This window comes from Barbus barbus, assembly GCF_936440315.1.
Source record: "Barbus barbus genome assembly, chromosome: 22".
NCBI classification, from domain to species: domain Eukaryota; kingdom Metazoa; phylum Chordata; class Actinopteri; order Cypriniformes; family Cyprinidae; genus Barbus; species Barbus barbus.
Window position 1 is genome coordinate 21,049,721 of NC_136750.1, and position 27,632 is coordinate 21,077,352.

Here is a 27,632-nt window from a genome sequence, read left to right on the forward strand (position 1 = left end):
TTTAATTTCTAATATCTGATATGGTAACAATAACTATGCATCCTAAGTTCAAACTTTTAAAATGTAATAGAACAACTTTCCTCAATAAATCACATGACCTGAGGTAACAGTCTGTATTCCAAACAAACTGGGAAAAGTTGCAAGTTCAAGTTTAAAATTTATGAACAATATACCACTAGTTAATGAAATGAATGCTCTAAACAATCCAGATGTAACTCAAAGCGAGAAATATAAACACAGAATGCCTCTGAACGCAGAGTTATACATACAACAAAACAAGTAGACAGACAAACAGCAGAGGCATGTTAGAGGCATACCCACAGGGTAAAAGTGAAGATTTAGAGAGAATCCTAAAAGAAACCTAACAGGGGATTGGCCTATCTCAGATCTACCGTGTCCCACAACTTCTGTTTTTTTATCTACAAGTCACACCTCAGAATTCCCTTCTGTATTCATCCTTCCTGCCTTCCATCTCCTCTCCCACTCTGACTCCTATTCCGGATCAAAGCCAGGATTCCTGTCATACAGGCACCTCTCACCGCTCCTCAGAGAGCGGCCTTTGAAGAGTCCGACCCCAGGTGGCCCCTTCTCCCACACACGGGCTTGAGCACACGCACATACACTGAGGGGCCTCCACCCGTCTCTCTGGGACCTCCGCCCCCGCCCTTCCATCGAGAGTGTGCCTTCCCCTGATTCCTGCGCATCTCACATAGAGCACTGATGAGCTGTGACATCCGCTTATTCCTTCCTCCCACACACACACACACACAGTATATACTCACACACTGAGCTGATGTGCAGAGGCAAGATCACACCAGACAGCAGATGTTAATTATCAGGCAGTATTTAGGGGGCTTTATTTGCAGAGGTTACCTGGCACCGCTGTATCACCTGCACCGCTCTGCTTTTCTGACAACAACTAAAGTGAACTTGGGTTCTTACAAAATCTATACCTTGTCCCCACTTTTTCTTCTGCTAATTTGAACACTCATTGACCCCTTCACACCTTGATTGACCTCCTTAAAGGGACAGGTCAACTAAAATTGAGACATATTCATCCTTAAATGAATTACTCACCCTCATGGTGTTCCAAACCTGTCCGACTTTCTCTTTCTAGCCGCTTTTCCTTGCGATTACTATGAATGGGGACTTTAAAGCTTCAAAAAGGATGATCAAAATGGTCCAAATGACATTTCAAGTCTTCTGAAGCCATATGATAAGCTTTTTAAGAAGGAAAGACCAACATTTAAGTTAAGTAGAACCAAAAAAGTCTGATTCATAAATGAATCATTCACTGTATCAAGTGATTCATTGAAAAGATCCAACTCAAAAGAGTGATTCATTCACAAATTGGACATTACTAGTTCTTCTAGGAATTCTCGTGAGGAAATCTAATAATAATGTTATTATTATTATTACTCACACAAAGTTATCACAAGGCTTCAGAAGACTTATATATAGAATATATAGTGACTGAATCATATGGAACACTTTTATTGTGTACTTTTTGAAAGTTTAAAGATTCAGTCTATTCATTGTAACTGCATAGAAAGAATATGCAGAACATTGCAGAAAAAATATTTATAAATAAATACCTATTTAATTTTTATCTTTGGGTGAACTAACCTTTTAATACTCCACCCTTATCACATTTCCTCCCCCTCATCACGCATCCATTGTGTAACGTCATGTGTACGTAAGTCCTCTTCGCCAGCTACGACAGATGCCACTGTCACTCGAGAAAATAAATTCAGAATACTTAACGAATTAAGTGAGGAGCAAATTGCGCTGGCCCCCTTTCATTATGCACAGATAGGCAGGCAGCTTGTTTGTCTTTTTAACAATTACCGCACGGCACGGAGAAGGGAGGGTTGGGAGGCTGACGAGCTCCTGATATCGCCGCTCCTTCCCCTCCACGGCAGCTGGCTGAGACACACCTGGACGGATCTGGGACGACGGGGAGGGAAAGGGGGGAAACGGGGCAGCTGCACCTCTACCAGATTTACCTGAGAAAGATGTACACACATGCTGCTAACATACCAGCATGTCAAAGATTCATTCGGATCTAGTCCTTCCGTTGTTAGAGATTGCAATGTGTCAGTAAACCCGATCAACTATAGACACGTTCCTCCGCAGTGTTTTCTCTAAGCACACCTGCAACCCCTACTCATGCGATTTCGCCACGTCGCCCGCAAGTGTACCTCATTTTCCATTCTGTTCCCACACCTTTTGGAGGAGGCTCCCCCTGAGCAGTTCTCTTATAGATCTCCAAACAGCTTGTAATTACCTTTAATAAACAGCATAAGAAGCAAATCAAGCGCAAACGTGGCAAAATGAGCTCTCAGGGGGATCAGACATCACTCAGCCTTGCAAACAAACATTTCGGCAAAACATTGCTGCCTCACTCCCTTTTCAACATGACATTCTCTGTGGGGGCTATTCAAAGGAGGGAAGAAGGAAGAAACAGAGAGACTGAAGGAATGAAATCAGTGGTGTTTGGTCATGGAGAAAGTTAGGGTTCATGTGCTACCACAGCATGTTTGAACTTGAATGTGAATTCATACACATATCTACATACAGTACAATAAAAACGCATGATTATATGAGTATCATATTGGTTAATTGTTTTGTCTTTAAATTAACGTAACACTATAAATAACACTATAAATTACATATTCAAAACTATAACTTACTCATAACATTGTTGAATGCAATCTTTTAAAAACACTCACAAATAAATATTTGACATTTAAAACAACTGATTAACATTTATTATCATTTTGTGGTGAATGTATTTAGAACAAAATTATAGAATACTGTAACATCAGCTATAAATGGGTTATTAGTCAATCAATGAAAATAATAATTGGCTTATCGAACAGAATTTTTATATTCCTTGTACATTCTGAATACACTTTCGCTTAAAGGTTTGTGGACAGTAAGATATATATATATATATATATATAAATATAAAACTTATATATATATAAAATATATATATATATAAAACTTTCTATTCATCAAAATCCTGAAAAAGATATTTTTGACAAAAATATTAATAAGCACTGTAACTGTTTACAATAAAAATAAAAATGGTTCTTGAGAACCAAAGCAGCATTTTAGAATTTAATTAAATTATTTATTTATTTATTGTTATTCTGAAGACTGGAGTAACGGCTGTTGAAATATAGCTTCGCCATCACAGGAAATAATTTTTTTTTTTTTATTGTCTTTATTACCGGTACTTAATTTGAATTGCAATAATATTCCACAATTTAGATGTTTATTACTGCATTTTAAATCACATAAAAGCAGCCTTGGTGAGCACAAAACACTTTATGCAAAAATCTTACCGACCTCAAACTTTTGAACTGTAGTGTATGGTTATGGAATAATAAGTAACAAGTAAAGCATGATACAGTCAGACGGTTGTGGCCAATGGGTCATCAGGAACCCGATTTGAGGCACACCAAATTAATAAATAAAACATAAAATATTGAATGAGTCAGCCCACAGATACCATACAAGTAGTACAGCTATTTAGTTTAGCAGTCATTAAACAAAAATATTTGAGTGCAGAACGACCAATCAGAATAAAGTATTCAGAACACCTGCATAGTAAAACTCAAACATATGCAGATGTGGATGTGTTTAACCGTGCACGTGTGTTGTAATGATTTGGTCAAACTCAACTCCCTCAATCTTTCTCTCTCCCTCTCTCTATTCACCTCTAGCAGCGCACCCTCCATCATCCCCCTCAAATGTTGCCCGGCTCCTATGAGGTTCCGCCTGGCTAGCTCCAGGTGGTCTATGATGTGCATGAGGGGCTGTCATCTGTTCCCATGCTCACGTACTTGCCACATGGGCTGCAGTAGAGAGCGCCACACTATTAACAAGCCATAAAAACCAATCCAACCCTTTTAAAACATCAGAACACTGAGGAATAACTGCTCTCACCAAAGCCACTCAACCTAACATCGGCTCGGCGTGCACAATAGAGACATCAGGGGCTGGATAACAGGGAGTGACATGCAATGTGAAGGAATGATGATTTCTTTTGCTCTCATGACTACAGAATGGAGGGGGCTGGAGTATGGCATACACACACACACAGTGTGGCCCTAGGCTAGACACTGGCTTACTCGCGTTCAGGCGCTCAGTGAAGTGAACCCTCATCCACATTATCTACATCCATTGACTCCTAAAGCTTCTTGTGTGCTGCCTCATTAAGTCTGCGCTGACACAGAGAGACCGCGCCAGGTCTCCTTTAGTAGCCAGCCTCCGTGCATGTGAGTGTATATTTGTGTTAGTGTATGTGTGTCTCTCCAGCATGAGCTGGGCATCACCTCCAGCAAAATTAAAAGCCTGCACTGCTCTGTGGCATCACTTTCTGTAAAAAAATAAGTACCGGTCATCTTTATCACTATGAAACAATCCCGCACTCCTTCACTCTTCACTAAAGAAATATCTGACCTTGCTTGCACACATGAAAACAGATTTTCGACAAATAATAGCTGTGATGTGACATGTGCATGTGATGTGCGATATGGAAAAGCGCACCCACAGTTGAGACAAGAAGACTATTATGACATCACAGAGAACACCCTGCGGTCAAACGGCAAGCATCCATGTGGTGTTACCTTGACAACACGTGTGACTCGTGCTCTAGGCATTAGAATCACTGGGATGAATAACTAAGAATCAACGGTGACATTAGCGATGCTCTCTGGAGAGCAGCCTCATTCAGGTGTATGTGCGTTCATGCCCCTGGCCCAGCCCCATGCACAAATAACCACTATGACAAAGTGTGTGTGGGTGTATGTGTGTGTTTGTGTGTAAACTGGCAGAGCGAATGGGGAAATCAAATGACATGATAATATAAGCAAAAGCGCCCTTATATTCTACATTAGATCATATTCTACAACTGAAATGAGAGGCTCATGAACTGTTTATTCTAAAATAAATGTATTTTAAATTTCCTGTAAGTTTCTGAATTTGAAATAATGCAACAAACAAGACAGTATTACATATTAATTTTGAATGTATAGAAGAATTGAAATGAACAGAATTGAAATTTTACTAAATGTATTCAAAGAATGAATTTTATGAAACTAGAAAAACACTTTGAAAGTTGTTAAAAAATGTACTAGATAGATAGATAGATAGATAGATAGATAGATAGATAGATAGATAGATAGATAGATAGATAGATAGATAGATAGATAGATAGATAGATAGATAGATAGATATTCATTTACTCTAACAAAACTCCAAAAACATTTTGTTCCAAGCTCACTGAATACACTACAACCACCCACATTTATATGGAAACAGCTCCTATTCTATGTTAACATGGAGGAAGTAGGAACTAAACCACCATAACAAGAAAATACTATTACTCCACAGTCCACTTGATCTAAAACGAACAAAAACACAAGATGTGAGGGAAGTCCACAACACATTATTATTTTAATCCTTTCACAACATAAATCCGGCTTTGCAAAGACTGTTGCCGAAGGGTGGAGTAAAAGCCATTTCTCTTTTCACATGCTGCAAAAGCGGTCTGTTTAATTTTGAGGGTATGGAAAATGAGCATGAAAACTAAATTATGGGGACCTGAGGGAAAATAAATGAATGACAAATGAAAAAAGTATGGCATGACCCCTTTATGTGACCAATCATGCACTGTTCTGTACTATAGCCCCGGTCCTTCTACTCAAGCAGTGAGAGATGTATGTGTGCTTGAGGGGGGTCATTCATTCAGGTAATCTAGCTAAGAATGGAGAGAGATAAGGGGGAACAAACCTTGCAGCTGGGCAGGCTCTCCTATGGGCCGTCCGACAGGCAGGGAGGGTGGAAAGAGAAGGCAGGGTGACAGTTAGTCAGCAGCTCTATGATCACATGAGGGTTAGATGGTGGAGGAGGGGTCAGACATGGGGGTCATGGCTCACTCATGGTGACGGTATGGAGGGAGACTGGGCTGCCATGGTTTTGCATGTCTTAAATTGTCAAAATACACTAGAACTAGAAAAAAAACATTGTTATGGTGTGAGTTCCTTCTAAAATTATACTTTTGTCATAATTTACTCAGCCTCTTGTCATTCCAAATAAATCATAAGAACCACTTTAATTATATTTTTGTCATTTTAGCTTAAAAGTACCCGTGCCCATTTTTTTTTACTAGGAAAAGACCATAAACTAATCCTAAACTTCTGGTTTTGTGTTCCACAGATGATGAAAAAAAAACAAAAAAACAAACATGTTTGGACGAATATTAGGATGATTAAATGATGCCAACATTTGATAAAATATTCTTTTAGAATTCATAATTCTACCATGCTTCCAGAATGTTTGTCACATACAAATGAACAAACTTAAAGGGATAGTTCACCCAAAATGAACTCACCCTCGTATCCAAACCTGTATGACGTTCTTTTTTTTTTTCTTTTTTTTTTATGCATTTAGCAGACGCTTTTATCCAAAGCGACTTACATTGCATTCAAGTTACAGTTTTACATTTTATCAGCTCTTGCTTTCCCTGGGGATCGAACCCATGATCTTGGCGTTGCTAGCGCCATGCTCTACCATTTGAGCTACAGGAAATCTACAGAATGCAAAAGAATATTTTGAAGGATTGTTCAACTGTTTTTGACCATTGAAAATTGAAAGGCAATCGGGTCTAAAACAACACTGGACCCAATTGACTTTCACTGTGTAGACCAAAAAAAAAACATTTCACAGTAAAAAGAAAGTCAAACAGGTTTGAAAAAAGCATCCAGTATGAGTAAATGAGGACATAATTGTTATTTTCGCATGGACTAGTCCCTCCCAAAAATTTAAATTGTGTCATCATTCATGTCGTTCCAACCCTATATTGATCTTGTGCAGAAGACAAAAGAAGATATTTTGAAGAATGCTGATAACCAAACAGTTTTGGTTCCGATTTTTTGTCCAAACAATGGAAGCCAATGGAAACCGCAACTGTTTAGTTACCAACATTCTTCAAAGTATCTTCTTTTGTGTTCCACAGAAGAAAGGAATTAATTCAGTACAGATTTGTAACGACATGACAAAACGGACCTTTTGTGTGGACTATCCCTTTAACAACTTGTCCTCTAACGTTCAATCCTGAACCTTTCACAGATCACAGTGGTGCGATACAAGAGACCCTGCAAAAGTGAAACAGGGAGAGAGAGAGAGAAACAATACAGCTGAGACGAGTGAGGGAGAATCAGCGTTGGACGGAGGGGGGTGAAGAGGCTGACTACAGCTCAATCCACTAATAAAGGCAGATGAAAGGGAGGTTAAACACAATATGCTAATTGAAATGTGTTGGCTGATTAAGGGCGATTGAGAGGAGAGTGGACGTGCTGTGAGTTCTGTACACCGGTGATTAGTGCAACATTAGTGTCTGCATGCTTTTCCTTGTGACATGCCCAAATGGTCGGATGGAGATAGAGGTGTGGGGGGAGGAAGTAAATGGAGATGTGAAATGAGTAAAACCTCCTTCTGCTCGCCTCTCCTACTGTTCCCATACTCTCACCCAACATGAAAAGCAAAGAAAAACACAGGAAACTTGTCAAACCCCAAGGACTGCATTGAAGCCTGAAAAACAATCCAGGCTATGTGCGTCTAGCAAAACACAAACATTATAAAACATCCCAACTTATCACAAGGAGTGTCAAGAACGTGTCAAGGTGGAAGTGAGGAATACTAGGCCGAGTTCCTCGCTGTATTGTTTGAGAGGCCTTGTGTTTTGTGTCTGCTTGTTTGCTACTCAAGCTCATTTTCCCCTCTCTTGCTTATCTGTCAGTCTGTCTGTATTTATATTACTATGATTTTTCGGTGCACAATCTTTTGTGTGTGAAGGTCTCTCAGGAGCACAAGGGATGTTTTTCCTGCAGGTTTTATTGTTTTCCGCTGCGCAGCTGTAGACCCACAGGGTGCCCCCTGCAGGTGTGAGAGTGTGTATGTACGTATATGTTTGCGTGTGATTTCTAGCATTCGCTCTCAAAAGTGCGCGCTTGCGTCGGCTCTCCCCCCGCCAGCAGGGTGCGCGGCAGCGCAGAGGTGATCATCAAGGGGTGCTGTGCTAAATGAAGACTAAAATTAAAAGCAGTGCACTGAGATGCCTGTGACACATCCCCGTCAGGGTGGCCCGACAGTGGGACACGACATCTTTTTGCCCTCAAACTAACAGCCTGGCTCAGAGGGGTTCTGTTATATTAATATGAATATAAACTCACTGAGTTGGATCGAGCTTCCCTTCTCATTTTCATCTGCACTCCTGTCATTACAGGAACAAATCAAAATGGCGTCTTTTATGTACTTTCATGTACTGCCAAAGTGTAATTTTAAATCTTTTTTGCTTTATTAGATAGATGCTGAGGAACTTTTATGATGCACACCTGCATAAGCATGCATGCTGTATTCTGACCCATAATGGAGTGAAATAAAGGGATAGTTCACACAACAATGAAGATTCTGTCATTTATTTACAAGGTGTTTATAAGGTTTACAATTAAAAATGTTTTGAAATTATTTTTAGAAAAGAGAACATAAAATTCTAGAAATAGTTTTATTGTGTGTGTGTGTGTGCATAATTTAAAAACACTAAATGTGAATCAAATTATATATTTTATTTTCAGCATTTTTATGTATTCTTTCTTTATATGTGGCAAAAAAATGACCTCAAAGTAAATAATGCCAGTTTTTATGTTAGGGTAAACTGGGTGAAATATAACATCAGAGCACATCGTGTACTCTATTTATCAGCCTGTTTAGATTCCCTCTATAACAGTCTCTTTACATTCCATCAGCAGTCACACAAATAAATGCCACAACGCACCACAATTCTCAGCTCTACTCCTTCAGTCCAGCCTTGTGTCATGGCTGAGACAGGTCTTGGTGTGGGGCAGTGAAATGTGTAGTGCAGTATCTGTCTCCTCACAGGGGAAATGAGAGGTTTTACACCGGCTCCACATTATGGAGTGTGTGCTTCCAGATGGGGTGAGAAAATATTACTGTTATTGCCAGGATTCTGTTTCTCTGGTAAGTCAGAGAGATTCATTCACTACGGTTTTCCCACAAATAGCCCTGTAGTGTGACAAATTAGACTACAAACACTTAATATAGTATGGCAATTAATATGAGGCCATAAAAAGCTGCATGTATAATAAATATAATTTTTTTTAGATGGCTTGGGTTGTGTAAAAACCCTATTCGGGTTTTACATATATCTGAATCACAGTGTGCAGTAGAAAGTCTCCATTTCAGAAAAGATCATTTATTTTCAGAATTTAAAAAAAATTAGTCAAGTTCAAACAGACCAATGGGATGCGACCGCTTTGCAGGTTGACAGAGCCTTGAGCCAATAAGAGAAGAACCTGAACAGAAGCTGAAGAGACGATCACTGCAACATGAAACTAATGATAATGCAGTATAAAAACCACACAGTAAATAAAAGTCTGCATGACCCGGTGCAGTCTGGAGCAGTCGGTTGTTTGATGAAATCAGGGCAGCGCTAATGAAATTCATTTTTCCCGTACACGCGGATTGCCGCCTCCGTGCTAAGGAAAATCGTTACGCGGTCTCTCCGCACAGAGACAAACGTCTACATTAAATAATCACACGGCTTCAATCAACAGGCAGGGAAAAATAAACCCACATTCCTCCAGGCTCACCGCCTCCTGGAGAACGGAGCTCTGATCGCATTCGCCTGCCTCACTAGTCGGATTAATTAAAACACTAGGCTTTTTCCACCCCTCCCATCTCAGTGTAATCAAGCTCTTTTGCAGCAAACCGCAACAGCTCGAAATCTTTATCGATTCCCTTACCTATGCTCAACGCCGCTTACATGAAAACGCAGGCGGCGAAGATTTGAAACGACACCAACATAATCTAAACCTAAATTAAAGATCAAGTCACAAAACCTCAAGGTGCCCTAACCACCTGAAGCATGCCTTAGGAAGCCTTCAGGTGTGTAAAACGAATGTTAAAGGTGTGTGTGTGTTGGTTTTTTTGGGGGGTTTTTTATTTGTGGGTGGAAAGTCTCTCGTGATTGGTGCATGTTCCTCTTGGGCTGCCGGCGGAGCAAAGTGACGGTACAGAAAATGACACAGGCAGCATGCTCACGCTGTGGTGGGGCGCTCACAGGAAGGACACAAGAGAAAAGAGGAGAGGAGAGGAAGAGGGGAGCAGATGTTGCAAGTTTGAGGAGGTAAACTGATTGAGATGAGGTGTCACCTCAGCCTACTGGTGACTGTGAGAGCGAGAGAGGGGAGGGGAACGGAGCGGGAAAGAGTGAGAGGAAGGGGAAGGGAAGGGAGGGGGGGGCTAGGTGAGGTATGATCACACCCTGGCAAAAAGGTAGGATGACTGAAACTGGGAACCGTGTGTCTGTCTATCCACAAGCAGGGAGGATGTTGCAAACAAAACGCTGGAGGTTGACAGATTGTGTCTGTCTGTGTATGCAAGCTTTTATCAGATGTGCCAATCATATATAAGAGCAAGCATGTGTGGGTAGGAATGCATAGGGACTTCCACACATCAACTACATTCAACGTATATGCAACGACCACACTCACACACACAGCTGCTTTTGGCAGAGATGCACACATGAATATGCATAGTGAAAGCACTGATGAAACACGGGAGGCGGAGAGATCAGATTCGTACGATTTCCACAGCTGCCAAACTGTGAGGAAAAAGCACAAAGCTAAACTGTTCTATTTAACACGGCAGGAGAAGAACATGTAGCCTACTAAATGCTCACTCAAAAGCAAAACACTAAAAGTTCAAGTCAAATAATCAGCAACAATTAAATATATGTCACAGTGAAACTACAATGAGTCCATTTGCTGTCAAAATTCAGCTATTTCAGTAATTGTTTGATATTGACGTGACAAATCAGAAAGCACACATAATATAAATGAGGCTGTCAACAAAATGACTGATTCCTAAATTGTAGCATACAATTATTATAAGAAAGGACCATTCTTGACTTAACATGAATTATAGTGAATAATTGCTTAAGACATTAACGACAGATATTTTTATAAATGCATTTGTGCATAAATAACATGTCTAAATTGATTTCAACTACATTGTTCTAGAAATTGGAAAAGGGCTTTTAAAATCTGACCAGCACTTATGACTGTGATTAAAGTATGAGGCTGGTTGTGGTTGTCAGTCTACATACAGCCACATAAAAATAAAGTCTCATTACTGTTATCTGGACCTTGGTCACTCCAAATATTTTACAAGTGATCACAGAGATGATTGATGCAAGTATACCTGCTGTATAAGGATATGTAAAAAGAGAAAAAAAAGAAGAAAAAGAGCACTGTGCATGCTTGTAAATTCCAGCATAAAAGACGGGCTAAAATATCAAAGTCTTATAATAGCCTCACTAGTCATATATCAAAGCTGACAGATAGTGTAGCTATTTAATGATTGCTTCGTAATCTCAAAAAGAAAGAGGAAGACAGAGTGCAAAAGCGCTAAATCTAGAACTCCTTTGTGATCTCGCTTCAATTTTCTGGCGCCTAACGCAGAGTCTGATAAAGGTTAATACACGACTCCCTTTTCATTATTCAAAGACGTCATCAATCTTTGAAGAGGGGTGGAAAAAATAATAAAATAACAACGGCACTTAAAATAATCTGCCTCAATTCCATAATTAATCTCCTCCAGCTTTTCTGACAATTATGATGTTAATTAACCCAAAATTCCCTTCATGGCGATGGGGAGAGACATACGATCCGCCTTGCTGTCTCACACGCAGCCTTTATCTCTAGCATCAGTATCTTCAGAGAGGAAAAGAGAGAGAGGAGAGAGAGGATGGAGGGATGAAAGGAGAGAGCACTCAGCGTGGTCCAAATTGGATTGTGTTGGTCTGAGATTGGGCAGGTTGGATGCAGTTAGGCTATGATTGAATGGTGAAGGGTCAGGTGAGATGGGAAAGAGGGATGGGAGAGAGATAGGTGGATGGGAGGTTAAAGTCAGGGTGGTTAATATGGGAATAATTGGGTGCTAAGCACTTCCATGCTCATTATATGAAGGAGAAAATGAACATGGAACCGAAGGGCCCTTGTATTAAACTCAAAATTCCTCCCACCTAAAATAAGGACAGACAAAAAGAAAAGTGTAGATTGCGAACACACACACACACCACACACAAGTCTATGTGGTTAGGCACAATGGCCTTTCTAAAGACAGATGCAGCATGCTCACTAGGACTCTAAGAATATATCAGGCGGCTCCGTTCTAGTATCGGCTGTCAGGTCTGGAGAAGGCCGGGAAGTTGCTCAGGCTCAGAGCATTGCGCCGTTTGTTCTGTGAAATTACTCACAGGCCCAGCTCGTTAATCTATACTACAGTGTGCTGCAGCAGCAATTATTACTCAAAGAATAACAACACCAAGGGAGGAGGCATATAAAACAACTTCAGAGGAACTGTTCAGTTAAGCTCATACAATGCAGCCAGGGCCACTAGCCAAAGAAACAAGAAACACAGGATGGAAAATATCATCCACTAGGAGCCAATCATTAACAAGTCCCACCCAGCACTCTATGGCATGACAGTATTTGAGGAAATGCATTCCTATAACATAAGCCATAGAGCCCTTTATTAGTCCACCTAACCTATCATAATTAGAATTCCAACATTGGTAAATAACACCCCCTCCACGTACACACGTAGTTACTCTAGTCGTAAAATATCTGCAACAAAAAGCAAAATGCATGTAATTGTCCACGACAGGCTACAGGAATGAAATGAAGGGGAATAAAAGAGATCCTAATTGTTTGTTGGCCTTTGCTGAAGGAACGAGACCTGCAGTCCTGGTCTCGGCTGCATGGTGAAGAGTTAACAGAGCAATCAGACCTGCAGCCGAGGCCTCAGCTGCGTAGTCAAGTGTTAAACAATGGAACAGCTGTTGAGAGCGATGTCTGCACTTCCAGAAATAGAGCTGTTCATTTCACCTGTCTGTCTCACACCTGTGTGCAGGGAGTGAGAGAGAGTGCTGGGGCAAGACTAAGGCAGCAAATAAGGGTAGGAAAGCAGGAGGAGCAACTGGCAAGCAGCCAAACACACACAAAAATGCACACGAACGCACGCGCACTAGCAAAGGAAACTATGAGGTTGACTTACCGATCATATGATTGGCAACATGGATCTGGATCTCTCGTTCTGTCTCAAAGGTCATTTGGCATTTGATGCACTGATACGTCTTCTTCTACAAAGAAAGATACAGGATTGGAAGTCACATAGAAAAGGCTTTTTTTAATTCTCTACACACCTATCCTATGCTGCAACGAGAGGGGAAAAGGCAGAGATTCTCCTATCTGTTACACTGAGCTGAGACAAAAGCACAGGTAAAGATTGAGCGTCCCTGGAAGTTCACTGTCAATATCTAGTGAAGCGAACAGGCTGTACAATAGCCCAGCAGGATGAGGCTGCTGAACCCTCTGGGGCCAGTAGTAATGTAGCCATGAATTCACACATCTCTCTTTGACTCAGAACACTTTGGGAACACAGGGAACTTATACACTAAAAATACTGCCAGAAAATGGTTGCTGGCAATGTCTCCTTTTTTCAAAAGAAATTGCATAAAATTCTTCTTTGAACTGCCAAAAGAAAAGGGATAATAGGAAAAGAAACACAAAAAGAGAAAAGGTAGAGAAAGAACACAAATTTGAGAACTAGAGGAAAACCTCAAATGACCTAAAAAATACCCTAAGAAAATACAAAACCATTTTGTGATAGAACATTTCTGTCAAACAGCCCAATGCTTGTTGACAATGGCTAAGAGTCATCTTTGATCTTCTATTTTCATATTGAACTATCAAGTACACTTTTCAGACAAAAGTACATATAATTGAGACAGTTTTATCAGATTATCATGAGGGTGAGGCTTTGACACTTACTTTAGGGACAGGTGAAGCATCGGTAACTTTCTTAGCTCCACTGGTTTCAGGGCTCATCTCGGGATGGTCCACCTGAACGTGGCTTTCCAGGTCTTCCAGGGTCTCAAATTTAACAGCACACTCTGGGCAGCGCAGTCCAGTGGTGCCCTTCTCCCCAGCCTCTTGTGGGGTGACAACAACAGTTGGGGATTGGCCATTTGTACCTCGACTCATGCAGCCAGCACAAAGACCATAAGGCAGGCCGTTCACATCTATCTTGACCAGTTCTTGCTTATTCTTGAAGTCTTTGAGACACAGGGCACATTTATAGAGTTTGTGGGCCTGCAGCTGGCCATTGGGAGATGATGAGGCTGATCCTCCTCCTCCGCCACTGACCCCAGAAGACGAGAGCTTCTGCATGTGAAAAGTTCCATGAATCTTCAGTTCGAGCGTTGAAGTGACAGTTTGCATGCAAACTACACAGCGGAAGCCTGTGAGGGAGTTCCTCAGGTCAGGGTGCATCTGGCAGTGCTCAATAAACTCTTCCTCACTCTGCAGGGGCATCTTACAGATACGGCAGGTGCCTGTGTCCAGGCTCTTGCTGTGGGTGACCTTGTGCTCAGTGAGAGTAAGAAGTGAAGGGAAGCGTTCGCCGCAGATGGGACACATGTAGTGTTTTGCTGGGCCACGGTGCGTCTGAGCATGTTCCCTCAAGCCGTTCTCAGAAAAGAAGGTCCGTGAGCAAACATTGCACTTGTGGTTACCCTTGATGAAGTCGGCCTTCTTTTTTCTTGTGCCTGCATCGTCCTCACCAGGCCTGATATTGTGGTCTCGTAGGCGGTGATTTTGAAGCAGAGACTCCATGGTGTAGGCTGCACCACAGATGTCGCAGGCATACATTGGCTCTGAGGCATCAAGCTCCTCTTCACCACCGCTAGCTTCATGGCTGTTCGCTGTTTCCTGATTTCCTCCTTTTAATAGCATGTTCTGCAAATCTGCTTGCTCAGCAGCTGCAGTCGATCCTGCTGTGGAACGCTTAGAGCTTTGAGTCACACCATTGGGCGTTCCATTTTGGCTTCCTCCATTTCCATTGCCATTTCCTCCATCAAAAATGCAGTGCTTCTCTCTGAGATGTCTTTCCAAAAGTACAATGGCGTGGAAGGCCTTCCCACAGAGCCGGCAGTTATACTTTTTACTGTGAGTAGTGATGTGACACTGGAGCTCCACTTCTGTGCCAAAGGTCTCCCCACAGAATATGCATTTGCGGGCTTTTCCAGTTGCCCCGGTACTGGTAGGGTGACCCAAATGACTGTGCTTCACGTGTAACTGCAGGTCACTTTCTTTGCGGAAGTCCCAAGCACAGGCCGTACAGCGATACATTTTCTTCTCATTGCTGTGCTTGACGGCCAGGTGGACTTGTATGGACACCTTTGAATCAAAGACCTCCTGACACAGTGTGCAGTGGTACAGCACAAAGGTATGCATGTCTAGCAAGTGCTTTTGCAGATCGTCTACAGAAGAGAACTGTTTGTCACAGCTCTCACAGACATACTGAGTGGAAGTGGTGGTGTAGTGAATAGTCAAGTGCTGAAGCAGTGCCTCTTGAGAATCAAAGTCCTCTTTGTTACATTGTGGGCAAGACTGCCTCCTCAGTAACAGTTCCAGGTGGGACTTGAGATGGGCTTGGAAGCCCTCAAAGCTGGTGAATCGAAGGTCACACTGATTGCAGGGATAGTCTCCATTAGCAACTGCTGGAGTGCTGTCACCAGTTACCCTATGGCGTTTGGGCGAGGATATCTCCACGTCAGATGAGGCTGGGCTCAAATCTGCCACTTTGACTTTGCGCTTGTTGTTGGCGAGTGGGATATTCTTGTGATTCTCCTTAATGTGTTTAGTGAGTTTGAGGAGGGAACCGAAGATGGGTGAGTTGGTGCAGTAAGGGCAAGAATACACTTCCATGAAGGACTGCGATGGCTGCAAGACTGGGGACTCCATCTTGGTCACACCTCCCCCACTGCTGCAATGGGTCTGTTGGATGTGCTCAGTGAGTGAGGACTCTGTAAGGAAACCCATGGAGCACTGGTTGCAGAAGAAAGCATGGTTTCCCTCCAAAGTGGTGGATCCAGCAACAACACCACCACCAGATAAGCAGTGAGAAACACGAATGTGCTCTTGCAGGCTGTTGATGTCTGCAAACATGTCAGGACAGTAGTTGCAATGAAAGGCCGAAACGTTACTGAACTGCAGAAGGGGAAAGTTTGATGCAGAGTTCCCACTGGATGTATGTGCTTTGCGCACATGCTCATTAAGGTTATAGAGAGTAGGCAGGGTTTCCAGACATAACTGGCAAGTGTGGCTCTGCTGAGGCTTGTCTGCATGGATAGTCTTCAGATGAATCTCCAGGACAGCCAGGCTGTTGAAATCTCTCTTGGAGCAATATGGACAACTGTAGGTCACTTTGCCTGACCAGCTTCCATCATCATGATCAGAAGAAGGTGCAAGCTTTCGTCTGCTCTGTCCAGGCTTAAGGGTGGAGTCTGGGGTTGATCCTCTCTCCAGGGAGGCACTGGAATCAGGGGTAGCGCTGCTCATTGATGCCACACTTCCCAAGACTGGATCAGGACTGACACTGTGGTTGCTGGAGTCTGGCTGCCGGTGGCTGTCAAGATGGCAATAGACATCCTCTACAGATGGGAACTGCTCAGCGCACATGGGACACTTGTGTTTCTTGTTGGCATGCGTTCTGTCAATATGGGTGAGTAGAGTGCCTTCATCGCTGAAGATTTCAGGGCAGTGGATGCATTGAAGCTCTGCGCGGTCTGAGAGCTGGGGATGCTGCGTCAGCACGTGTTTCTCAAGTTCATCTGTCTGACTGAATGTCTCCTCACAGTAATCGCACATGTATAGGTCCTGGTCCTGGTCAGCTACATCACTGTTAGATCCATCTCGCTTACCCTGGTCTTTCTTTGCCAGGTGTTCCTTGTTCTTCCGATGAGCTTGCATGTGGCTCTGGAGAGAGGAGGTGGAAGAGAAACCACGCTTGCAAATGCTGCACTTGAATGGTTTGCTGGAACTGTGTGTCTTGAGGTGGATCTTGAGATGATCGCTGCGAGAAAATGCTGCCTCGCATTCCTGGCAACTGTACTTCTTGTCACCGGTGTGCAGCTTGACGTGACGATCACGGCTGCGCTTGTGTTTGAACAAACGACTGCAGAAGGTGCATTTGAAGGGCAGCTTGTCACTGTGGATCTGCTCGTGGCGCTTCAGGTAGCTGAGGCGACTGAAGGACTTGTCGCAGAACTGGCAGGGATAAGGCAGGCCAGAGCCCCCTTCTTCCTCCCCTGTGCCCATGCCCATATCGCAGCAGCCATCCCCTAGCATCTGTGACGGCGATGCCACGTCTTTGCTAGAGGGAGAGGACGCCACCCAGGAGAGCCCCGGGTCATCATCACCATCTGCAATGCAAAACACAGACAGAATTAAAATGTTAAAGAGGCAGAGAAAATATCAAAATAGAAGCAAAGAACTAAAGACAGCAAACCCCAAAGGAGTAGAGAAATAAGGACAAAGATGTATTTTTTTATCCTCTTATCTTCCCTCAGCAAACAAGCTCATGCCCATATCCCCCAGATTTGGATCTGCATTCTCATATTTTCATTACATTTCATTTGGTCACCAGATTGAAAAGCTTCTCAAAAGTGATTAGAGCACATTCAGAAAGGAAGGCCCTCTTACTGGACAACGCATACAAAATCATAGCACTGGATTATTTGTGTTTTTTTACTGTTCGTGCAAACACACGGCCAGTCTAGATTAATGCAGGCATATATTATACAAAGATATACAAAGCGGGTTGCTCTTAATTCTGTCCTGCTTTGTGCAATCTGATGGGGCCTGACACAGTCCACACGTCATCTATTTAGCATCTCAACTAGCAGACTCCGAAGGAAAGCAAGGGAGAGAGCTCATGACTTATTGAGCAGGGATGCTGCGAGCACAAAGTCCCACTGCGGCTCAGACAAACACAGAATTTTCTATCAGTGCACTGTTTGTTTGCTTTATTTTTAAAATAAATTTATTTTTTTTGCTTAAGTTGTATGTTCACTTTTAATGCGTTGAAAAAGCCTCTGGTATAACAGATCCCAAAAAAATGTATGTTTACAGAGGATAACGCTCCACATCCCCTAAAAGCTCCATCCGCACTCACAAGCCAAATGTAACAATGGCCTCCTATGCTCAGTATTCTAATTAGAAATGAAAAACCCACTGAAACAGAGTCACAATCTACGACCCAACGCAATGGGAAAAGGGAAAAGGAAAAAAAGAACAAAGAAAGTGCATCACCTCAGCGTGTATTGCATAAACTAATAACTTCAACTCCATATGGCAGTTGTAGGATTTCACTTCCGCCCACTACTCTCCCATTACACAAAGGTGAGCACAGCAGAATTTGTAGAAAATAAATTCAAGTGATGAATCGATCCACTTTAAAATGTAGGTGCTGTGCAGAACAAATAAATCTCCACGGGGGTTTGTGGGTAGAAATGTGTAAAACCGTGAATTATGAATTTAGCTCTAAGCGAAAAATGAATTCAGAGCTGGAGTAAAGTAAAAGTTAAAAATAGAGATATCAGTAAAGGAGTAAAATAAGAGAAGAACGTGTGACATCAGGAAAATACTTAAAGAGGTCATTCTATCAAATGGGAGCCTTTTCCAGATTAAGGTAATTCAGATTCAGATTTACCATTTAAGTATTTAATAAATTATGTTTGGCATCTCAAGCTTTATGAGGGAATTTACTTCCCCTGCTGTTAAACAGAATATAAGAAAGAAAATGTTTTAAAAATTCACTTCTTGAAAGGATGATTTCACTAAGTTTTTTAGCTTATGCCATTTTTAATACAAAACAAAACTATAAATGTGTTGTCTTTTAACTAATATATCAACTAAAATAAAAAATAGAGAGAGAATACAAACAAAGGGACAAGAATAAACACAGAAATGTCTAATAAAAAAAAAGAAAGTACTCATGTTTGTGCCCATGTGTACCCTCTTCTGTACCCCTTTCATTTTCTGTTTCAGTCTCACTCACTTTCTCAGATTACATTTAGCACAAGACATCTCGGCCCACCTCTCACACACCTCCTCTGCCACTTTCCCCTCCCTCCTTCAAGTACAGAGCCCTCCCCATGTTCTGTTCTCATGCTTTTGTGTCCGCATCAGGATAAGAGCCATCCCAACACAACCTAAAACCCTTGCAACATGGGAGAGAAAGAGTTGCAGTGGTCCAATGAAAGAGCCCAGATGAAAAGCCCATAAGGGACTTAACCGTGGTGAATTCTTTGGCTGCACAATGAGACCGTGGTCCCTGACAGGCCATTCTCTGATCCAGCCACTGTGGAGGTGAGAGGGGGCGGGTATGGTGGTGATGGTGGGGGTGCCGACTGACAGGTAGGCCGTCCTGCTGAGACACAGACATGTACCACAGTGCAAGAGATACAAAGAAACACTTGCTTGAGTTCAGAGCCAGAAAAAAGGAGGGAAAAAAGAGGCAGAGTAGAGGAAAAGAATGGAGCCCAAAAGAAAAAAAAAACCTCCTGGCACATGTGGTCATTCTGGCGAATTATAAATCTATTAATGCTTTTGCAATCCCTCTGACTGCGACAGAATGTGAGAAATCACTTTTGAGAAAGAGGGAGATTATAGTCATTAAATAGCTTTAATCCTCAGAAGTGTGGCTGTCGGAAAATGGAAGATCACATGGCTTTTAGGGGGCTTTTGTCATCTGTCCGCCGGGGGACTTGGCAAGAGCACTAAACAGGGTAAGAAATTTCAATGAAAAGTTAAATTAGAAAAGAAACAGAAAGAAAAAAGTGAGGGGGGAGACAGAGAAAGAGACAAGAACTGGCAACTGGAGCGGGCACGAAAACATGGGGCTCCTTCCATGCTCCTGTTCTTTCCACATTTACAGGCTTGACCGACCTTCCTTTTCTTTTCAAATTTTCTCCCTCTCTGACAGTTTGTTTCTCACTTGTTCCACATTCCATCCCCAAACTTTCTTTCATGTTGTGACTCATTACCAAATTAACAGGCTGCTCTGGTGGTTGCCCCTGGCGCTGGCCTTCTCCTTGCCAGCCTGTCCCATGTGGAGGGGTGGAGCACAGGATGGAAGGGTGTAGCGAGGGAGGGAAGAATGGGAAGACAGGACTGGCAGAAGGACACATTCTGATGTCCAGGGATGGGCCTGCTACCCCGCCTCGAACGGGGACTGGTAATTGGGACCGTGATAACAGAAACACATGGTGATGGCGGCAGCCACCCCAGCACCTAATCTGCAGATAATTCTAGGAGGTTCAAGAGCAGTCCCCCCCACCCTGCACAGACACCCATGCCTCCACCGGACCTGACTGGGCTGAACCACATCGGGCCAGTTAATGGGCTAGCCAAAGCACTGGCATGCGGGGCCGGAAGCGTGGTGGAAGACGGTAATGAAGATGTGCTCGGCTTGATGTCTGTCCTCTCTCCTCTTTATCAGACACAAGGACAGATAGAGGAAGGGGGGTGGGAGCCAGATAGAGAAGAAAAAAAAAAAGAAAAAAAAAAAAGAGATCCCCTCCATCTCTCGCAACACCAGAGCTGTGGATTTTGTGAATGCTCCTACCGACACGAGCCAAACGTCAGAGCCAAAACAGGCTAGTGTGTTCATTAGCGCTTGGAGGCATATACAGCAGGCCCACACTTATGACATACAGCACTGCTGTTCCCCTTCTGGAACAACACACCATCCAAAAACAATACAGCCGTTCCACGATGATTAACACACTGAAATTTATGCTACATGGGAGACGAGGTTAAATATGCCCACTTCGACAACAACCGCACCAACACTAAACCAGTTTCACATTCATTCCAACATATTCTATTCAAACTTGACAAATGAAGGCAAACATTCTGGTTTTGGCCTGATTAATCTCATCATCCATCTAGTTTAGATGCCACTACTAACATCTCACTTTGTCCTAAAATGTTTGTTGAATCATTTGCTTCAGAAATACCCAGAAAGTGCTGTCATGGAAAACCAGAAATACTGTATTTTGCACCAAAATGTTGTGTATTTTTGCTGGAGAAACTTAATATTTTTTCCACAAATGTTTTATTTCAGAGCTACACCGAGAACCTATTCTAAAGTATAAGTATGTTATCAGTGACCGCAAACGTCAACATGCTAATGCTGTTAGCCTCAAGCTATGCTAATTATAATAGTAATGGACCTTAGTAAGGGTAAATGCCATATTAAATTTGAAAAAAAAATGGCTAGATGTAGAGCCTGTACAAGGTTGTTTCATATCGCTAATTGTTCAGCCGATGAAACACTAAAATTTACCTCATTCCAAAAGAGTCCGAAACAAAAAAACAACAAGGTAAGATTAGACATGACTTAGAACCTAAAGATATTACAACCTATTGAATGGACATTACATCTAAGAATTTTTATGTCAGATGTCAGATTAAAAATGGTGCCTATCCCTAATGCTGCAAATCGGCAAACTTTATCACTGTTATTTACATCAACAGTGCATAATACAAACTATGATAGTGTAAACAAATCATTTGTGACATTTATTGTGTTAAATTTTCTTGTCAACTTTATAAAAAATAAAATAAAAAAAAAACATTTTATTTATTTATTTATTCTACAAGTAAGGACAAAAGTGCCTGTAACTGTATGGAAACAAAACACACAACTTTTTATAATTAAACTCATTCAATTCTGCCCTAAATTTTTAACATGCTGCAGAACTCAAATTCAAAGCTTAAAAACAAAAAAGCAACAAATTTCCTACTGGTGACTTGTAGGTGGTGTTCATGTGCACTCAACTCATAAATATAATCATTCCGACATGTTGCAATATAACAACATAGGGAAAAGCGATTTGGTACAATCGTGGTCTAACTAGACCTGAGTCTTATCACTTCACCTTGTCACATTCCACATCCCTTACCTCTCACCCCTCCTCCACCCCCTCCACCTTTGAGCATGGCCCCCTGCCCAAAACCGCCACCTTTCCCAGCAGCCCCCCTGCCCCGCTCACAGCCCATTCCCCCTGGCCCTCTGCCCACAGCCCGGGGCAGGAGAGACACACTGTAGGGGGCAGAAAAACAACTTCCACCCCGGGCTCCCACTGGGCAACCCAGCACACCAGCCAGACAGGCCTGAAGCAAGAGCCAGGGGAAAACAGCTTCCAGAGTATAGGACGATAGGAGTTTTTACTGACAGTTCATCTTAATTCTCTCTGTTCATCTCTCCCGTTTCTTTTTCTGGACTTCTTGTGGAGACCTCCTTCCCTATCTTCCTTCCTTCCTCTCTCCCCTAGACAACAGGACAGTCATAACCAAACACAACAGAGGACAAAGCTATGTTGCTAAGAGGGTAAGAAAGAGTGGAAGAGCGAGGACAAGAGAGAGAGAACAAGAAGGGAGGGGGGACGGCACACAGGAACTGACCACATGGCCAGCAGTCCACTGGGAGCAGAGTCTCTGAGACCAAACACCTGTTTACCGAAACTGAAATACACATACACACCAAGAAACATACACACACACACACACACACACACACACATACACACACAAGCAAACCGACTCCTGTATTTCTCTCCCCAACTGTTTTGCTGTGTTCCTTTGGGTTTCTATGCTGACACTCTCTGCCTCTGCCGTACCCCACCGCCGCTCAAGGGAGACAGTCTGTCAGAGGCCTGGTCCTAGTGGACACACAAACATGCACATACACACAAACTCATGTTTGCCGTCCCTAACGGTCTCTGCTCCATCAAGCTGACACTCTCCAGTCTGTGCTCGCAGGACCCCTGGCATTGCTCTCGGTACCCTACAGGGGGCTCCAGGGACACAGTCTGTTAGGGGTCTTTTCCTAAAGGACACAAACACGCAAACACATGCCAAGGTGATGTCATTGTGTAGCCAGTCTGTCAGGAACCATAATCCTGGAGGAAACCCATGTATTTACACTCAAATGTACCCTAGCGCACACACACACATATGCGTACTGCAGTGATGTCACAGGACGGACTGTCTGTCAGGGGCCGGAATCCTGGAGGACACACACTCTTGCTGCCCACGGCCCATATGGAGTAGTTGGCGCCCATAAGCGTCCGAGCAGCCGGACTCATTCCCAGGGCAGAAGGTGAGGTGCAGGGGGTTGGGAAGGCAAGGACAGCTGACAGCCTGCTCCCCATCTCCCCTCTGGCGACCCCCAGGTGAGGGAAGAGAAATGGAACACGTTCTGGAGCCTGACCACTCACTCACCTCTAGAGTCCACAGAGTGCTGTACAGATGGGTGCAGTGCTAACATGATGACAAGAGAGGCTGGAGAGAGGACAGGAAATGATGGGCAGAAGAATGAGGGTCTATCCAGGGTCTGTGTAGCTCTGTGACCTCGGATTCGGCCCACCATTCCATATCATAATGTATCAATAATATAATTGGATTTACAGTAATGCTTTTGGCCCAATGCCTTCAATCAAGTTTTTGTTTTTGTAGCAAAAAGTTTGGAAATTTTTGCTCTATGCACTCTACTTTATGCAGAGAGATCATTTAATTCATATGTTTATTAAAAAATAAACACACACACAGACAACAGAAATTATACCAAAGTGAATCGGTGATCAAAGTGATTGGGCAGTTCCTTACAATAGAGTTACTGTAAAAGATCAACTGGATTAAATAAAATAAAATCGCAATTGAATCTAAATCTAAATAACCTCAATAACTGAATCAAAATTGAACACGAATCAGGTCATAAACTCCCCAAAAATGTGCATCAAGGATGCATAGAAGCCCCAATCGAGGCACTCAAGTGCACCCTTATGAAATCAAAAATTACAAATGGTACATATCAAGTACATCATTTGGAACAGGGAGTCTGACTTGAAAGTTTGCTAATGAATGAAAAAAAAAATTGTTTTGGTTCTGTGACATTGTTCAACATCTGCAACAGATGCTGTGAATTACTACAGAAAACAATTCCAACTCAGACAGACTGACTTTCACATCTACAATGGAAATTCGTGCCGCAGAATACTGCCCCATATAGAGTTCTACTTTAAGTCAAATTCAGTTAGCACTTTTTTGTCTTTATAAATTGGAGAAGCAAAATAATTTTCAATGGTAATTGAGAGCATGCCACAGATGTTGCCGATAAAGCTTACCTTGTATTTAACCCAGAACACTCCTTTAAACACTAACCACACACAGATGAAATCACATCTAAAGCCTTTCTACAGAAGATAAAGTTGCTGTAAACCCAATTAAAAGCCTTCAGCCATTAATAATGTTTAGATGCGGAAAAGCCAATGGCGTTTTAGCGAGGATGATTTACACGCTAAGCATTTTTAGGGGCGCAAAGGTGAAACATAAGTACTCTGTGTGTGTCTGACGGAGAGAGGGAAGGTGAGATGAAGGCGAGATAAAGACTGAGGGAGAGGTTGCGTGACGACAGGGGCACTGGCAGTGGTTAAGCTCCGTTTGACTCTTGTGTTGCTCAGTCTGCGCGAGCGGCGGGGGCCCACACTGTTAAACAGCTGCAGATTAATTACATGTGAAGTGTACCAAAACAAGCCTCTTCACAACTTCAGCATCAGAGATGAGACGTTTGGCTTCTGCCGCTCTCTTTTCTCTCTTTTGCTGTTTTCCTTCAAAGTTTGGCTCCCTTTGCTATACTTGCTACGTTCGGTTGAGAATAGAGTGACGATGTAACTGAGTGTGCGAGAAAGAAAGTTTGTTCTATCTGGCTTGTCATTTTAGAAATGATGAACACTGCCTGACTTTCATACAAAAACAAAAAATAGCTGTGGAAAGACGATGAAAAATGGGAAATTTTGAGTTATGAACTCATATTACACATTCATCCACAAATGGCTGACTCGCCCACTCATTCATTAGATCATGAATACCACATACATTAGTTAAAAAGTTAAAAGAAGTCTCTTATGCTCATCATAGATGCAATTATTTAATCAAAACTACAGTAAAACAGCAATACTCTGAAGTATCATTACAATTTAAAATAAATGTTTTCTATTTCAATATTTTATTAAATGTTATTAGTGTCACAGGATCCTTCAAAAATCATTCTGATATGCTGATTTGGTGCTTATTGAAACATTTCTAATTATCATCAATTGTGCTGCTTGATATTTATGTGGAAACATTAATTATTCTTTGATTAATATAAAGTTTAAAAGAACAGCATTTATTTGAAACCAAGTATATTTAATGCATCCTCACAGATTAAAAGTCTTAATTTCATTAAAAAAAATTATGAATATCAATGGTAGTGTAGTTAATTATGTGACAAAAAATTTTAAATTTGTTTTTAATCTTATCCACATATGGATATGGTTTGGTTATTACTTATTTATTTAACTGGTCAGACTACAAAAACAAAACAGATTTGAGTCAAATATACAGAACATCCTGGAAAACTTTCTGGCGACAGCACTCATTTGATGTCTCTCTTGATCGCTCTTTTTGTCTTCTGTCTGGTAGTTGTGTATGTCACAAGTTTTACTGGTTGGGAGTGTACAGTGAATGCAGTCAGGTTCCCACTGTGAACCAAGTCAATGGGAAGCAGCTGCCTGCCTAGCCATGCAGGAAAGCGGTGCTAAACAAGCACTTTGTTCCCTTTTAAAGTTCCACACACACACAAACATCTACCTCACATAACCTGGAACATGACCCTTCATCACTGAGATGTGCATTTGCGTGTGTTTGTATGTGTTTTGTGAGTGAGAGCGAGAGAGCCTGTGCATAACAGATGGGAGAGAGGAGAGAGAGAGAAGGTGAATGTATTTAAATGCGTCTCTGTTCGTTTCTCCCATCACTTACTGTACCCGTCTGTCTATGACTTTTTCTCTATGATCTGTTCTTGGAGGCGGCAGACAGGCCTCTAAGCAGATCACACATTGTATTCTGCCTCTTTTTGATAAAACTGATTCCGAAAAAAAAAGGTTTAGGTTAAAGCTCACCTGCTCCCTCTGTTAACAAAGTGACCCTTGCTATTTCATCAGAATATAAAACATACAGACTACTAGCAGGGGCACTAATGGAAGTCCTAGTCTACTTTGTGATAGTAAAAAAATGAAAATGTAATTATGCATTTTCAATTGCTGTTCTTTTTTCATAATTATTTAATTATACAACTGCTGGTTGTACTCTGTATAATTTTGTATGTGACAAATAAAAATCTTGAATCTTGCATACATACATATATATATATATATATACATACATACATACACATATATATATATATATATATATATATATACACATACACATATATATATATATATATATATATATATATATATACACATACACATATATATATATATATATATATATATATATATATATATATATATATATATATATATACACATATACATATATATATATATACACATATACATATATATATATACACATATACATATATATATACACAGTTCCCTCCAAAAGTATTGGAACAGTAGACAAAATTGCTCTGTTGGCAATACATTTACAAATATGATTAAAAGATGAATATGAGACAAAACTACAGAATGTCACATTTTATTATTGGGTGATTCAACACATACATGTTTTACCAGCTAAGAAGTTCAGCACTTTTAGAGTTTCATCCCTCTATCTGATGTGAGCATAAGTATTGGAAATTGCCTCACAGGTCTTTCTAAGTGATCAGCTGTCTCCTGTTGCATTAATTCTTCAGATATTAAAAGCAGGGAATGTGTCATATCAGTGATATCCATTACTTCTGCATTCTGAATCTTGCATTCGATGATGACACACACAAACCAGGATGAAGACGAGGGGCTGACTTTGAGAGAAAAGCAAGCAATTTGGATGCTAAAAGTAAAGAGGAAGTCAGTTAGAGCTCTAGCAAAAACAAAGAGCATGGAGAAATCCAGAGTTTGGAAACCAACAATGACCTGATCGGCTGAGAAAACAACAGTAGTTGATGACAGACAAATCATAAAAGGTGTGAAAATTAATACTAAAAGACGTGTCTGTAAAATCACCAACAACTTCCAGAAAGCTGGGGTGATGCTCTGACAATTTACTGTCCTCAGGAGACTTTGACACAGAATTACAGATGCTACACAGCAAGATGCAAACCTCTGACCAGCACCAAAAATAGAAAGGCAAGATTAGAGTTTGCAAAAAAGCACAAAGGTGAGCCAGAAGAGTTTTGGAACTGTGTTTATGGACCGATGAGACAACGATGAACCTTTATCTAAGTGATGGGAAAGCAAAAATGTAGAGAAAAAAAGGGAACTGCAATGATCCCAAGCATACAGCCTCATCTGTAAAGCATGGTGGAGGTGGTGTTTCAAAGGATGAGACCAAGAGTCTGGTGATGTCTATGGGTCACAGATTCACTGCTGTGATTGTGCGCAAGGGATCTGCAACTAAATAATAGCTTTTAATCTTTTATATCTGCCTTATGTTCAACTGTCCCAATACTTATTCTCACATCAATGAGTGGAATGAACTCTAAAAGTGCTGTTCTTTTTATTTGGTAAAACATATATATGTTGAAATGGCTAATAATAAAATGTGACATTCTGTAGTTTTGTCTCACATTCATCTTTTAATCATATTTGTAAATGTCTTGACTCCACAGCCAACAGAGCAATTTTGTTC

The 27,632-nt window shown here is 41.6% G+C and overlaps 1 protein-coding gene across 1 annotated transcript in view; it reads right to left on the bottom strand.

Moving 5' to 3' along the window:
* The window catches only part of LOC306888596 (zinc finger protein 423), a 164,294-nt gene that overhangs the window by 65,248 nt on the left and 71,414 nt on the right, over positions 1 to 27,632 (bottom strand). Inside the window, exons 4-5 of the mRNA XM_079447023.1 lie at positions 13,929 to 17,362; positions 13,153 to 13,237 (exon numbers count right to left, since the gene is read on the bottom strand). Coding sequence (XP_079303149.1) covers positions 13,153 to 13,237; positions 13,929 to 17,362 — 3,519 coding nt within the window. The remainder of the gene's footprint in view (positions 1 to 13,152; positions 13,238 to 13,928; positions 17,363 to 27,632) is intronic.